The following is a 15,407-nucleotide window of genomic DNA, read 5'->3' as shown; positions in this document are numbered from 1 at the left end:
ATGAATCAATCATTTCATCAGAGACTAAACGATTAATGATCTTAACTAAGTTTAAGTCATTATAAGATGGAAACTTACTCAGAATTCGTTTCAGAAATCGGAAACTATTCGATTGTAATGATGCAATGTATTTCGTTCGTAATACATCAGCAATATCATGCGCAGGTTCCCAATTCTGATGCGATGGATGCCACGGAAGTAATCCAAGTAATGATGGATTATCAAGCGCGCGATTGATAAACGCTTCGAAAAAAACTAAATATAAATCAACGCCAAATTCATATAGAAAATGACATAACTTAAAGACGCCGCGTGGCATTAACTCTAAACATTGATATAATGAGTTACATACTTCAATGGCATAATGAAGAATTTGCTCCCAATAATCAAATGGAGCAATTCCTTCATATGTCGCTTGAAATGTGGTTCGGAGATCACGTAATTGTGATAATGAATGAAGATGAATGATAATTGGTGCTAACGAAGATTGGAAATATGAAAAAGACGCCGCATTAAAGAGATATGAAACGGCAAATGATATAAATGGTTCGTACTTGGATGAGGCTACAATTGGATCACGATTGGAGTATTTGAGTTTACGCGCTTCGGTTTGTAATGAAATTTCAACGTTTTTGTTTTGTTTAAATTGTAAAATCGCCATCTCTTTTAAGACTTGAAAAAGAAGTTCATCTTCTTCTTGAGACCAGCCTTGTTGAAAGAGTGAGAGAAAAAGTGAATACGAGATTTTTTGTATTTTGGAAGGATTTTGACACGAATAATCATATAAAATTTTTGCAAGTACTTTTGGATTGCGTCGTGTGTGTAACAAAAGAAATGTAAAATGGTTGGTGGAGTTTGGATCAAAAAAACTAAGATTATACTGCAAAGGAGACATATTAAGTCCGCAAAATGCTTGTGAATTAAGTATTTTTTCAATCGTGCGAGGTTTCCGATCAACTACCTTTTCACGGATTAAAGCAAGATGTCTTAATTCGCATATTAGCATTTGTGAATTTTTTGAAATATGTTTTACAAGTTTTTCTTGTTTTACCTTTTGTGATGTGATCAAATGAACACTTGAAGTCAGCCTGCTTTGTTCTTGTGATAGAACATGTAGGGAATTATTGGACATTTAGTCCTTTTCCAAAAGATTTTTTTTAACCGACTTATATCTGACAAAACGATAGCAAATTCCCACAATATCCATTGAATTTTTGAAAACAAACTCCGGCAACCGATCAAAAAGCTAACAAAAAACGAGCGGTTTGCCTCAATCTTGTAACAAAGACAGGAAACAATTATTACATCCAAACATTTTAATACATCAGCTCAATTATTTATATACGAGCATATTCGTTCCTTCTTCTATTATTGCATATTCTAACAATCATATCTATAATAATTGATACAATAAGAATTGAAAACCCAATTGCATGCCGAACAGAATTTTTTGCATCGCCCCCAAGTTCTTCTATGCAGCGCCTTGTTCTAGTTGTTTCTTTATTTTTGCAAATATATGTTGCATTTGTCGGATGACAAGTTAAGTCATCAAAACAATAAAAACATCCTTTGACATCGAGGCAACGCAGACAGTTCGTTTTGCCTGTTATGCACGTTGCTTCAAGATTTAAAGCCAGAAGGATGCAGAATAACATTTTGAAGAAACGTTTCCAAAGTAAATAAACGGGCATTGATCATCCAATTCTGCTTCATTGTTTTGATTGAGCTGGCATTTGTTTTTTCATCGTCTTTTAGGTGTTGTACAAATTTATAATACGAGTTACATGATTTATCATAATTAAATAATATGCTTGCTCTTTTTTTATTTATTAGAAATACTCTGTTTATATTCACTCTTTTCCCTCGAACATGTAAAATGTGTAAACAACAAAAAAATCTTAAAATATTTTTATAGGATGTTCATATGAAATGTCATATGAAAATGTACGTTTGACAAATTTTTTTGAATGTCTGGAGACGCGACCATAGAGCTAAGAGCGCATTCTCGAGATCTTGGAAAGATATCCCTTGCAAGGCTTCCAAAGAGCTTTAATCGTGCTTGTTTTCTTTTAATAAATACAACACAAAGCTATCGGTTGAATGAAGGAGCAGCACCAATTCTCCGAGCAACCAAAATTGCAAAATGCTTTTCTTCCTTTGGCTATGAAGTTTATTCCATGATAAATCCCCATTGTTTAATGTTTGCTGAATTTTTCCAAATCTTTTTAAAAAGAACCAAAAATCACTTAATATTTTTCTCCATCGGTAGAGGAGGAATCGAAAGCTCATCGTCTCTTTCTTTTGATGATGAACCAATGGAAGATGATCAATTTTTGTCAATTGTAAATAATCAACGAAGCCAAAACCTTAAAGTCACATTGATATGTGAAAACTGTGCTAACAACTCAGTGTTTCAAAACATCGAATCATTTTCTCCGAATACTGTTTTAATTGGCTGCTTTAATACAAATAATCAATCCAGCAAACATGATATATTTGTTGAACACTTTATTCGAGAAGTTAAAAATAGAAAACAAATCACAAACATACAATTACATGACTCTTTAAGAATCATAATGAATCGGAATCAAATTCAATTATCAGTTTTTTGCAAACCCGATGAATTACTTAATCAGCCATTTGCTGAGTACAATCCAAAGAAGGAAATGAATGAATTGATAAACTAGATTTATATTTGACTTTTTTTTGTCGCATAAATTTCCAAATCAAAATTTTAAAATTAATAAATTAATCCAACATTCCTATTTTTTCTTTTGAATTAATTGGTGATTAGAATAATTATTAAGAAAATTTTCTTGGTATTTAAGATGAGATATTTGTGTAAATATTATTGCTGAGAGTTGCCAACGGTTTTATCAATCAATTATTCACTCAAAATTAAGGTTTTTGGCAAGTCACTTTTCAAAACGTTCGCTAGATGAATTCATAAAAAAATAAACCGAAAACAAGACCAATTTTTAATAGACTTTTGAAGGGGTAGTGGCGGGTATAACACAAAATTCAAAATGAATTGAATTTTTCAATCCCGTGCCCTTAAGTTTTGCTTGCATGAGCATTAACGCCACACACCAAAGTTCAGAGAACGAGACGTCGACCAATCTATCTGACAACGAAAGCTTTAATACGTCACCGTCTTCTGGACTTCATGTTTCTTCACTAATCAATGAATCAAAAGTTTCTATAGAAAATAATGGCAATACCAGCATTTCACATAAAGATTCAATCAACTCTTTAGAAGGTTTTATGAATACCCCATCAGATACCCCAAACTCCAAACAAAGAACAAATCCAATAGTCAGAAAAATAATACAACAACCAGTTAGGCGAAGGGTGGTTCAACCTATTGTTGAAGAAAAGCCAAGCCTTCCTAATCCAGTTCGCATAATGCCATTACCTTCTATTCCTCCAATGAAGACAAATTTCCCACAACAACGAACACAGTCAGAACCATACATTCAAAGTCAGCCTGCAGTTTCATCCTTTTCTCCATCATTTTACCAACCAAATTTTACATATAATAATATTTACTACCCACAACAGATCTATCCAGTATACCCACAGTACGTCCAAATTCCTCCGCAACCAATTACAGTTCCAAAACCAGTTATTCAACGAAATTCAATTCCACAACCAATTGTAATTCCGTTAAAACCAGATGAAATGTTAATACCAGATCCATTTCCATTGACAAAAAATGGCAAACAAATCTTTTTACGATGTGTTTGTGAAGAGCATCATTCAGAAGGATTATTAATTCAATGCAAAAAATGTCAGAACTACTTACATGCAATGTGTGTGAACGAGTATAAACAGCGAGAAACTTATATTTGTCCCTATTGTGCTAAGAAAAAGATACGTTGTAAATGTAATCGTAATACTCTTTATAATGAACCTTTAATTCAATGTACCGAGTGTAAAATGTGGGTTCATAAGTCATGTGAAAAACTTGATTTCGGAGCGAACCCAAAGAACTTCAAGTGCTCTAATTGTGGCCAATACACATATGAAATTCCGTATGCCACTTTTGGAGAAAAAGACGTTACAGTTCCCGACGGTTATGTTACAGTTGATTTTGACAGAACCGATTTTATCAATTCAATTCCGAACGGTTATTTCTCCAAACTCATTACAGAAGAAATTGGAAAAACTCAAATTCCTTTTAGGAAAACATTAGAGAAATATTTTCATCTATTTGCTTCTCTATTATTTGCTCAGACGCATGAATTTTGGAAAGTTTTTAACAACACTTTTTGTAAACTACTCAATTGTGAAAGACAAGTTCTTTTAAATGCAATTGACATATTAACAACGCGACTTATATACAATGAAAAATTATCTCATGAAGTAGATCCAAATAACGATAGTTTTTCATACACAGAGTCTATTGAAGATCTTTTAAACTCGACACAAATTCCACGAATAGAAAAAGAACCGGAACAAATCGAAATATATAAAGGTGAAGACGAACATATTCATTCGACAGTACAAATAGAAGATGGCGCGTTAATATGTCTTCTTCCAGGTCTTCTAATGCATACAGATGAAGTTGAATGTGAAAATGGAATTCCGCTTTCATGTTTAGTTGTAACAGATACGAGTGTAGTGATTGACACAAACAAAACAAATTTTCCTTTTACGCCATATTTTCGACGGAGTTTTCATTTTAATTGTATTGTGAAATTAATTCGCGTTAATGATGAAATTCGAGTCGGATTATTTGCTACACGAATGAAAGGACCATTAAACGAAGAGAAGTCAAGAAGAGGATTCGCGATACAAAAAGATTGTGAAATAATTCTTCCGTTTGATGGCGAAATTCCTTATCCAACACCGAAATGTGAATGGAAAGAAAAGAAGAGAAAAGTGAAAACAATAATCGAAATTAAAGATGACCCCGAATATAAAACAAGTATGCAAACAAGAGCTGCAATTAAAAAGAAGAATAAGTCGGACGATGAATTGTTAATGAGCATTTCAAGAAAACATGAATTGGCTTCCGGTATATCATTGTTAAGTACATTCACTGACGAAAGTGTTCCGGTAATTCCTTTTATTTTGCTGCCGGATGATGAAGCTGTGCAAAGGTTTAAGGAGAAACAAGAAAAAGGAAAATTTAAAGGGAAAAAGATTAGTAAGTATACAAGTGTCCTCGATTAATAAATTGTTTAGATATTTTTTATGTAATTTGTTTCATTTTAAAAGTAATTTTGTTTCTATAGTTAAAAATGATTTTTAGCGATTATAATTTTTAAATTGATTGTTCAAATAAAAATTAATTTTTATTATCCATCGCATTAAAAATTTGGTATTCACTTATAATAAAGTCATATTACTTCCTGCAAGCAAAAATTTAAAAATTAATATTTAATAATAATAAAAATATTTTAAGAAAAAGTACAAAAACATGGATGAGTTACTCTATTTCTATTGATAAACTGCGATATTGAACAACCATTGGTTTTTGGTTATCCTCTAGGACAAATTGAGAAACATTTCGTTCTGCTTGTACAGCAGATTTAACAGTTTCGTATAGTTTCTTTAGTCTTGCAACTTCAGTTTTCATATGTAAGAGTTGAAATTGAAGTAATTTGATTTTTTTTTCATCTTCATTTTTGGGAAGTTCTACAGTCACAGATTTGCTTCTGTGTTCATCGTATTTTTGTTCAAGCCCTTGAAGCGATTCTATTGTCTTTTTTGTTAACTGGTCAAGTGGAAATTGGTACATTTCCCAAATTTAAAGGTCATTTTTAGGGGCACCCTGAAAAAAATGAGCTAATGAAAATTAATTAACTTCTCACATAATTTCCACCAAATTCCAAACAATATTTATTCCAAAAATACCAATAAAACTTTGATATTTATATTCTTTTGGTGAGAAAACATCGGACATTGTGTGTGTTTATTTTTTTCTTAATCAATAACCCCTTTTTAAATCTAAATTTTCAATTATATATGCGAAAACACGAAAAAATCAGATTGCAAAAATCATAATCAAAATGATATGTATCTTTTTTGTTTAATTAAACTTAACCTGATAAAAAAAAACCTTACTTAATTTAAGGAGTTCATGATCATAAAAATATTTGAAGATATCATTTCGATGAAATTGTGAAATATTTTCATTTTTAGTTAAAGAAGGAATGAAAATCAATGATGATATTATTAATGAAGCTGTATTAACAGGAAATTTATTTCGTTCAAAATATTTTCTTAAATTCAATTAAATCTCAAAAAATATTTTAAAATTTTCAATGGAACTTGGAAGTGTTGAACTTGTCAAAACTATTTTAGAAAAAGAAGGAATGAAAATAAATGCTAAATACAAAATAAATTTTAATAATTTTTTTCAATCATAATTTTAATTAATAACCATTTTTTTTCAAATCGTCAACCGAAATGTTTTATTGTACAATTTTTGAATTTATTGTTTGGCAACATCAAATAAAAGCACAATTTGTGCTTAATTTTCCACTATTTCTCAACTTTCTATACATTTGCAAATAAAACAAGACAAAATCATTAACGAGATAATATTTATTATTTAACACACATAAATGACATTTAATATATCTGACAGCTCTTATATTTTCCTCTTTTTTTCGCGAGTGATTTCCTTAAATTCTTTTTCGGCTTATTTCTATATTCCTCCAAAAAGTTTTTACTTTTTAGTTCTGCTTCTGATGCGTATTCATTATTCACAATCACTCTACTAAACGAAATTACACTTTTTGATCTTCTCAACAATTCCTTTGGTTGGAACTCTTCTTTAATTTCGGCTTTAATTTTATTTTTCATTTGTTGTTCGAAAGCACCGACAACTAATGAATCGATTAAAACGAAATCGATTCCATTTGAAGGAATTTTATAATTTTTTTGTATTTGTTTTCCTTTTTTAAATGGCTCCAAAACAAATGATTGGAAATAATACCAACCATCGAATGAAGGAACGCCATCAGATATTAACAATGCAACAGATATCAATGAAGAAGTAACTAAAAGAGGACAATTCTCTTTTCGTTTATTCCAACATTGATATATAATATGTTGCATACATTTAGAAAACAATTGTTTATCACTCAAAGAAGTACTCATTCTTTCAACAAGTTTTATTGCAGAACTTAAAACAAAGTTATTCTCTGATGTCGAAAAAAGTCGGAACAAAAAAATGATTAAAAATTGATAATAATCAAATGAAAAATGTATGTTAATATAATCAATGGACTTTTGGAGTATGATTGGCTCCGAATGATTCGATTTTAGATGTGAAAGTGCAATCGCGATTGCATTCTTTTGTGGCGGCAATGTGCTGGCTAGGTCCAAGAGAAGCGACGTCTCTTCTGTATCTGTACTTTGCGTAAACAATTGTGGAAGTAACTCAATGATAATTTCTGTAAATTCTTTTTCATTAGGAAAACATCGAATAAATATGGTAAAAAGTTTATATATCTTTACGCGATGTGATGTGCTGATTTTGATGTATTTGCAGTTGTTAATGGACATGTTTTTGACATCCCATTTTGTGGAAGGTGAATGTTGAATTTTATAATTGGGTATAAGTGGAAGAAGATAACCCCAAAGAAATGAATGGTGCTTCTCGTCATTGGATTGCGAAAGTGTAAGAACACAATTACTAACTGATTCGATATCGAGATTTTGTAATGAAGAACTCCAGAAGGTTGGTGATGAATATAAAATGTCAAAAAGATCTTGTGGATATTTACGCATGGCTTCAGAAATGATTTTAGTGATGAGACCTGTCTTATAATAATCAATATTATTTCGGTTGTATAAAATTTGTGAAAAGCTCTCAATGATATCAGGAGACTTGACAAAGTAACGGAGCATGGTTTGGTTAGTTGACAGAAATAGTGAGCAAATTAAATATATCATTTCTCTATCACTTTGGAGAATTAAAAAAGACATTAAATCATTAACAGTATTAATCTGCGTAAGCCTTTCATTCAGGAGTTTATCGTTTTTCTTGTATAAACTCTGAAAAGAAGTACATTTACAGATATCAATAATTGATGTTTTGGAATCTTGTATCATTTCATAAATAGGGTCATTTAGTTGATCATCACCTGATTTAAATATATCTGTAGATTGAAAAAAATTCCCTCCAGAGTAAGGAGTAAAACCCTCCGACATTTGAAGGTTCACACAAAAAGTTATGCGATGATCGTATTCTTATGAAAAAGTGTCATACGGAGACGAGATCACCGATAAATATTTTCAATAGAAGGCAATTTTCTGATACTTTGCTATGATTTTGGAAGCACCCGTGTTTAAAATTAAGAATCATAATAAATTTTAAAGTAACACAATGAACATATGAAATCAATCAATTTAATTAAAATTCAAGTAACATATTATAGAAATAATTCAGCAAAAAATATTTTTGTTTTGAAAACCATAAAGTTCCTATTAGTCTTACTTTAAAGTAATTAATTCGTTTTTTTGAAGAATAAAAAATTAAAATATTACAAGTTTTATACATGTCAAATGGAAAAAATGAAGTACACTAATACAATCTTATTAGCAAATTTTAGCATTTGTCACAATTAAAATAAAAAATATAATAAAGTAAAAGTTAAGGCATGATCTGTTTTGAATTTTAGCCAGATGGTAAAAAATTTTTATATCGTTTATAAATTAATGCAAGTTCGATATGTAAATTTAAGAAGTGATTTTACTATTTTTTTGTGACCAATAATACAAGCATATACAATTGCAGTTTTAAATAATTTAAAAAGTTTCCAAATATAATTTTGCAATTTCATATTGGCATATCTAATATCAAGCAAAATGAAAAAATATCTTTAACGTTAACATCGATTTCTTCTTGTCTAAGAAGTATTTTGACTATTTCTTTGTAACCATCTCTCGATGCATAAAAAAGTGCTGTCCAATATATTTTGAATAATTTCCAAATATTATTATGAAATCCTAAATAAAACACATGAATATTATTTTTAGCATTAATATCAATTCCTTCTTTTTCAATTAGTAATTTTGCTATTTCTAAATTACCATCTTCAATAGCTAGCATAAGTGCTGTTTGAAATAATTTGAAGAATTTCCAAATATTCTCTTTAAACATTATATTATTAAAACTAACATAAAATAATATAAATAAATAATTTTAGTATTGACATCAATTTCTTTTTGCTCAAGAAGTAACTTAACTATTTCTATGTGTTTATTTTTACATGCATAAATAAGTGCTGTATTAAAAAACTAAAATAATTTCCAAATTGTGATAAAAAGTATCAAAAAATCAAAACAGTAATAAAGAAAAGCCAACAAATATTTTTAGCGTTAACATCAATTCCTTTTTGTTCAAGAAGTAATTTAAAGATTTCTGCATGACCGTTATAAGATGCTAATGTAAGTGCTGTATCAAATATTTTAAACAATTTCCAAATATTATTTCCAAAAATTAAATTGTATTATGAAATTTCATAATAAAAAAGTAAATATTTTTAGCATTAATATCAATTCCTTTATGTCTAAGAAGTAATTTGACTATTTTTATGTAACCTTTTTCAGAAGCCAACATAAGAGGTGTAATAAAAAAATTTAATAATTTTTAAATGTTATTATAAAATTCTACATATTTTTAAAGAAATATCAAAAAAATCCAACAAATATCTTTCGTATTAATATCAATTCCTTCTAGTTTAAGAAGTAAATGTGTTATTTCTGGTTTACCTGATTCTAAAGATAATATAAGTGCTGATTTATGTATATTGAATAATTTCCAAATATTATATTAGAACATAAAATTTTAGAAATAAATTACAAACAAAATTTATATAAATTTTTTGTATTAATATCAATACCATTTTGCTCAAGAAGGAATTTAACTATTTCTTTATTACCATATTGCGATAAAAGCATAAGTACAGTTTCAAAATATTGTATTAAATCCCAAATATTATCAATAAAAATTAAATTAATGGAACAAAAATCAAATCAAAATTATATATATTTTTAGCATTAATATCAATTCCTTCTTGTTCAACAAGTAATTTGATTGTTTCTATATGAGCATTTCGAGATGCCTTCATAAGTGCTGTTTCATATATTTTAAATAGACTTCATATTTTTTAATGTAATATTAAATTTTTGAAAAAAACAAATTATGAAATAAATAAATGTCTTTTGCATTAATGTCATTTCCTTTATCAATAAACATTTTGACTATTTCTGTATAACCATTTTGAGCAGCCTTCATAATTAATGTCCAAAACATATTGATCAATTTCCAAATATTATTTTAAATCATAAAACCAATAAAAATTACCATAATTTAAATAAAAAATCATTAATATTCGATTTAATTTCAATACCATTTTGTTCAAGAAGTAATTTAACTATTTCTGTATAACCATTTTCAGATGCTAACATAAGTGCTGTTTCAAATAATTTAAATAATTTCCAAATATTACTTTAAAATAAGAAATTATTCAAAAAAATTCTATATATAACTAATAAATATTTTTGGCATTAATATCAATACCATTTTGTTCTAGCAGTAATTTAACTATTTCTGTATAACCATTTTCAGATGCTAACATAAGTGCTGTATAAAATATTAAAAATAATTATCAAATATTATTTTGAATTCCTAAATATTTTTAAAAATTATGAAGTATAATTAATAAATATCTTTAGCATTGATGTTAATACCTTTTTGATCCAAAATATATTTAACAAGTTCGAAATTTCCTTGATCAATAGAAAATATTAAAATGTCTTTTGGAATTTGATTTTTTTCAAGGAAATACTCAATAAGAAATATGTTTTCATTTAGCACAGCTTCAAAAATAATATTATCATTAATTATTCCTTCTTTTTGGAAAAATATCAGAAGATCATAGTTATGATATAAAATACATTTTTTCTCTAACTCATACAAATCAGAAATTTTACTTATTTTATTTTCATATATATATTTAAAGATATCATTTTGATGAAATTCAATTGCTGTTTCATATGCACCTTGGAATGATGCATGATTTTGTTCACATAAATGAACTATTTCTGTATTTCCACCTGCAACTGCATATTTACCTGTGTTATTTACATTTGCTCCATTCATAAGTAAATATTTAAAACATTGAATTGATCCAAAGAATGCAGCATAATCAATTAATGTAACATTTAATTTATTAATAAAAGAACATTTTTCATAAAGTGATGGCTCAATTCTTTGATTAAAATCAAAATTTGGTTGTGATGATATTTCTTGAAGTTTTTCTATTTCATCATTTCGAATTATTTTTGCAATTTCACTTGGATTAACTCCTTCTATAATTAATTGTTTATGGTGTTCAAAATCATTCTTTATTAATTCTTCACAATTTTTCATGAAAGCTTGGGAAGACATAGTATAATTAACTTTATTTTCAATTATTATTTTAATGTATTTAGAATATTTTGAAAAAATTAAATTTTGTTCTATCATTTTCTGAGTTAAATAATATGCCTCTTGTTGATCAAAACAAGAAATGCATCTTAAAAAAATCTCAATGATTTCAAAATTATTTTTGTATATTTCTTCTTCTTTTGTTTTAATCGATTCTAAATATTTTATATATATATCACCTGCATTCTTTTTTGAATATAATGCAAAGTAAGTTAAATTACTTATAATCATATTAAATGAATAAGGGTAATGTTGATCAAAAAGCTTCATTGATTTTTCAATTGCCAAATCAAAATTTTCTTCAGACAAATTAAAAATGGTTTCTTTAAGTGTTGTCAGTAAGTCCATTTGGATAAAAGCACTTTTAACCGCAACATATTGGATTTATTTTGTATAATGTATTATTATAAATAATATTAATGAGAAAAATACGAATTAAAAAATCGAATCAATTCACAATATTATGGATATTTAAAATTTATATTTTTTAAGTTAATTCTTAAAATAATGAAATTGGTGATTAACTTATTCAAAGACGAAACCATTGTTAACATGTAAATGCCACAATAAAAAGGAATTTCATTCAAAAAAAGATATATTATATATTGATCCAAAATTTACTTATGTTATTTTAATGATATACATTATAATCATTTAGAACCATCTGTTTTTTTGCATCTCTTTTCCTTAAAAGAGATATTAAGGAGTGAGTGAAGGTTATTTTTAAGTTCATCCATGTTTTGGACATTGTTAAACCATAATTCAACCCTGTAATCATTTTTCTTTTTTGATGAGTAAACACCATTGAAGCATTCAGTTCCTACCTTAGCATCTATTTGACCAGATATTGCCATTTTTAAACAAAATTCAAAACTATTTGAATCTTTTGAAAATGAAATTAATCTTATTTCATTATGTTTATCATTTTCGATTGGTTCAATCCCATCTTTAAATAAGGAAATACCGCCATCATTCATTTCAGTAAGAGGGCATTGCGTAATAAAATTGTTATTTGTCGGAATAAGAAAATAAATTTTCCAAAAATCTTCGATCGTTTGAAAACTAGCTCCTAAGGGACCATATGAAAATTTGTTTCCAGCATAAGATGTATACCAAAATCGCCATGCAGAAAGAGTTTTACTGGGAGCAGTTCCTTCCATTACTTCAAGGCAAACGGAAAAATTAACGGTCGAATATTTTTTTTTCGTAAGAATCAAAGAATTCATTTTTAATTTGTATGAATTGGAAACAAAATGGAAACTTAAAGGTACCTATGAAAGAAAAGTAAAAAGGTTATTGGTTTTGAGAGAAGATATTTATTTATTGCCTCGCGAGAGAAAAATATATTCAACAGAAAAAGCATAAAAATTCATGGGTCTTTAATAAACTTCTTGAGTTGAGCCATTGGAACATAAAGTAAGATTGAACGAATTATCCATGTTTGTTGCTGCAAAGAAAATTGCCATTCACCTGCTTCGTTTGAGATAGTCAAGGTATTTTGACTTGAAGGTGCTTCACTAGCAGCTTTCATTAATTCTGATGCTTCAAATTGTGATTCAACAACCCTATAACGAACTGTGTTCAAACCAACATTATTTTCTAGGAGGAAAGTAACGTGTAAAGTATCGGAACCTCCAAGAGGTAATGGCGGAATATCATTTGTAAATATTCCTACCATGTTTGGCGCGTCTGGTACATTCTTTTTAATTTTTACGTCAAAGAAAGCATGGGCTCCCATATCATTTAGTGAAAGAACTCCATGCCAAAAAAAGTTTTTTTCTATCATGCCTTTTAATCTAAAATGGGGTGCCTTATTTTTGTTGATAAGATTAATTTTTGATGAAAAAAGATGATCGATCTTTTAAGCTTAAATATTAAAGGAAGGCATTAAAAAGAAGAGAAGATAAAAAAATTTGTCTTGCTCAACAATTAATTTAAAGATTTAATTGATTTCAATCAGATTTTTGAAACAATAAAATTGACAAATACAAATGCTCTTATTTAAAAAAGAAATAACTAACGAATTTATCGATTCTAATTACATGGAATGGCTTTGAGAACCATTTTCATGTTCCAATAAAGCATTAAATAATTTGCATCACTTTTTCACATGATTTTGATCGTTGAACTCTCAAATAAATTTTAAAAATGACAAAAAGAAATTTAGACTACTGAATCTGAAATCACTCTTTCGAGTTGTGCCCATTTTTCACGTGGAATTTCAGGAATGTCAAATGGAAGAAGGAATAATGCAGATGTATCCATTCCAGGGAAACCACCAGTTGAATTAGCTTGTGCTTGAGATAAGCTGTAACCGATAAGAGACTCGATATCACCCTGCATTGGTTGATTTTGGTTAACAAATTCCATTAAAATGTTTGTTATTTCGCGTTCTTCAACGCAATCATCGTATAAACCTAATCTAACGCACTCATCAATTTTGCTTGGATCAGCCATTGTCTGTACACCATTTTTACCGTACATTGGCACTAAAAACTTTGCTCGGAATTTGACGAATGAATCCATTTTTGATGCGTCGGGTATTGTGCATAAAATGCGGATGTCTTGGATATCGTCTGGATCCAGAGGTTTTTTAGCAGCAGCTTGTGATGAAAAATGAGCTGCGTTATCTTTAAGTTTCCTTACTGCCCCAAGAATTCTTTCGTATGCGTTGTACATACGCTTTGACTTTGCAGCTTGATGAGCATGGTGAAAGAGGCTATCTCTATCACCCCTGCGACAATCGTTTTGGAATAATTTGAATGTCATGTCAATTTCTCTCTGGGCTTTTTGGAAGCATTGCCTAGCTTGTGCTTCCATGACACGAAGGTCTATCATCATTTTAGTTGGATCTACACCTTTTGGTTTCCCAAAGCCAAACTTCATTTTCTAATGTCACTTTTCCTCATTTTGAGCAGAGAAAAAAATCCGGTGGTTTAACGGTTAAAACTCTAAGTTTTTCAATTAATTGAACCAATTTATTTTAACTAAATATGATCGTTCTGTTACTTTACATAGATGATAAACAGTTAAAAAAGGCCTAAAAGCTTTAAATTCAGTGAATGGATACTTACAACAAGAATTACTTCGAAAAGTAAATAGAAGAAACAGTGTTAAAGAAAAGTTCATCGTCATTTGAAATTATCTAATTTCTGAGAGATCTCTATTTCATTCACTGCTCTTTTTTCTTCATTACCAATGTATTTATTGCACTTTATTTATAACTCTTTCACTCAGATTTTCAATTTTTTCTCTTTATTCATTGACAAGAAGAGTGAGACTGTTTTCTGCACGTTTTTTAAAACTTCAACGTGAAAATAAAATAAAATTCTCAATTTGTGTTCTATGTTTCCTAAATTTTGATTAATAAATCGGAAAGCTTTAATGCAAAGACATGTGAATGTAAAAAAATTTAGAAGGAATAGAAATAAGATTTCCTTCGTTGTGGTTTTTATAATAATATTTTTTTTTTATAAAATCTATTTGAAATTTCATAGAATTATAATTAAATTAATTGAGATTTTTATCTTTCATCCATAATAGTAACATCAATGATTATTTATTTAATATTGTAAATTAAAATAAATTTTTGGCCAAAAGAAATATTAATAATAGTTATGAAAGAACAATTTTATACATAAATTAATATATTTACTTACATTATTTATTAATAAATTACTTTATTATTGAAGGAAAGTAATATTTTTAATTGGGATAAAGGAGTAATTTCATTCAAAAGAAAACAATTGAAGTGCAATCATTAAATAGAAAATATTTATCGTTTGAAAAATGAAGAGAATTTAACAATATCATTGTATAAGAACAATAACTCTTCAATTAGTATCTATATTTTTGTTGGATTTTTAATAATGAATTAAATTTATTTCATATAAAAATTATTTCAAATCGGAAGTCAATTGCTTTTGATTTCATCATTAATTTGATTAATTCGGAA

At 28.2% G+C, this 15,407-nt stretch overlaps 3 protein-coding genes across 3 annotated transcripts; 1 reads left to right on the top strand and 2 right to left on the bottom strand.

Moving 5' to 3' along the window:
* Nucleotides 1–3,069: 3,069 nt before the first annotated feature.
* On the top strand, nucleotides 3,070–5,178 carry GO595_004224 (PHD-finger family protein; the record flags this gene model as incomplete). The annotated part of the gene is made up of 1 exon (XM_067917332.1): nucleotides 3,070–5,178. One exon carries the CDS (start codon nucleotides 3,070–3,072, stop codon nucleotides 5,176–5,178), a length of 2,109 nt encoding a protein of 702 aa, XP_067775762.1.
* Nucleotides 5,179–12,821: 7,643 nt separating this feature from the next.
* GO595_004223 (uncharacterized protein) lies at nucleotides 12,822–13,190 on the bottom strand (the record flags this gene model as incomplete). The annotated part of the gene is made up of 1 exon (XM_067917331.1): nucleotides 12,822–13,190. One exon carries the CDS (start codon nucleotides 13,188–13,190, stop codon nucleotides 12,822–12,824), a length of 369 nt encoding a protein of 122 aa, XP_067775761.1.
* A 425-nt stretch (nucleotides 13,191–13,615) lies between these two features.
* Nucleotides 13,616–14,338, bottom strand: GO595_004222 (uncharacterized protein; the record flags this gene model as incomplete). The annotated part of the gene is made up of 1 exon (XM_067917330.1): nucleotides 13,616–14,338. One exon carries the CDS (start codon nucleotides 14,336–14,338, stop codon nucleotides 13,616–13,618), a length of 723 nt encoding a protein of 240 aa, XP_067775760.1.
* Nucleotides 14,339–15,407: the final 1,069 nt, after the last annotated feature.

This window comes from Histomonas meleagridis (assembly GCF_020186115.1).
Source record: "Histomonas meleagridis strain 2922-C6/04-10x chromosome Unknown contig_25, whole genome shotgun sequence".
Lineage (NCBI taxonomy): Eukaryota > Parabasalia > Tritrichomonadida > Dientamoebidae > Histomonas > Histomonas meleagridis.
Note: the sequence above shows the minus strand (reverse complement) of the source record. Positions and strands in the feature narration are given on the sequence as shown.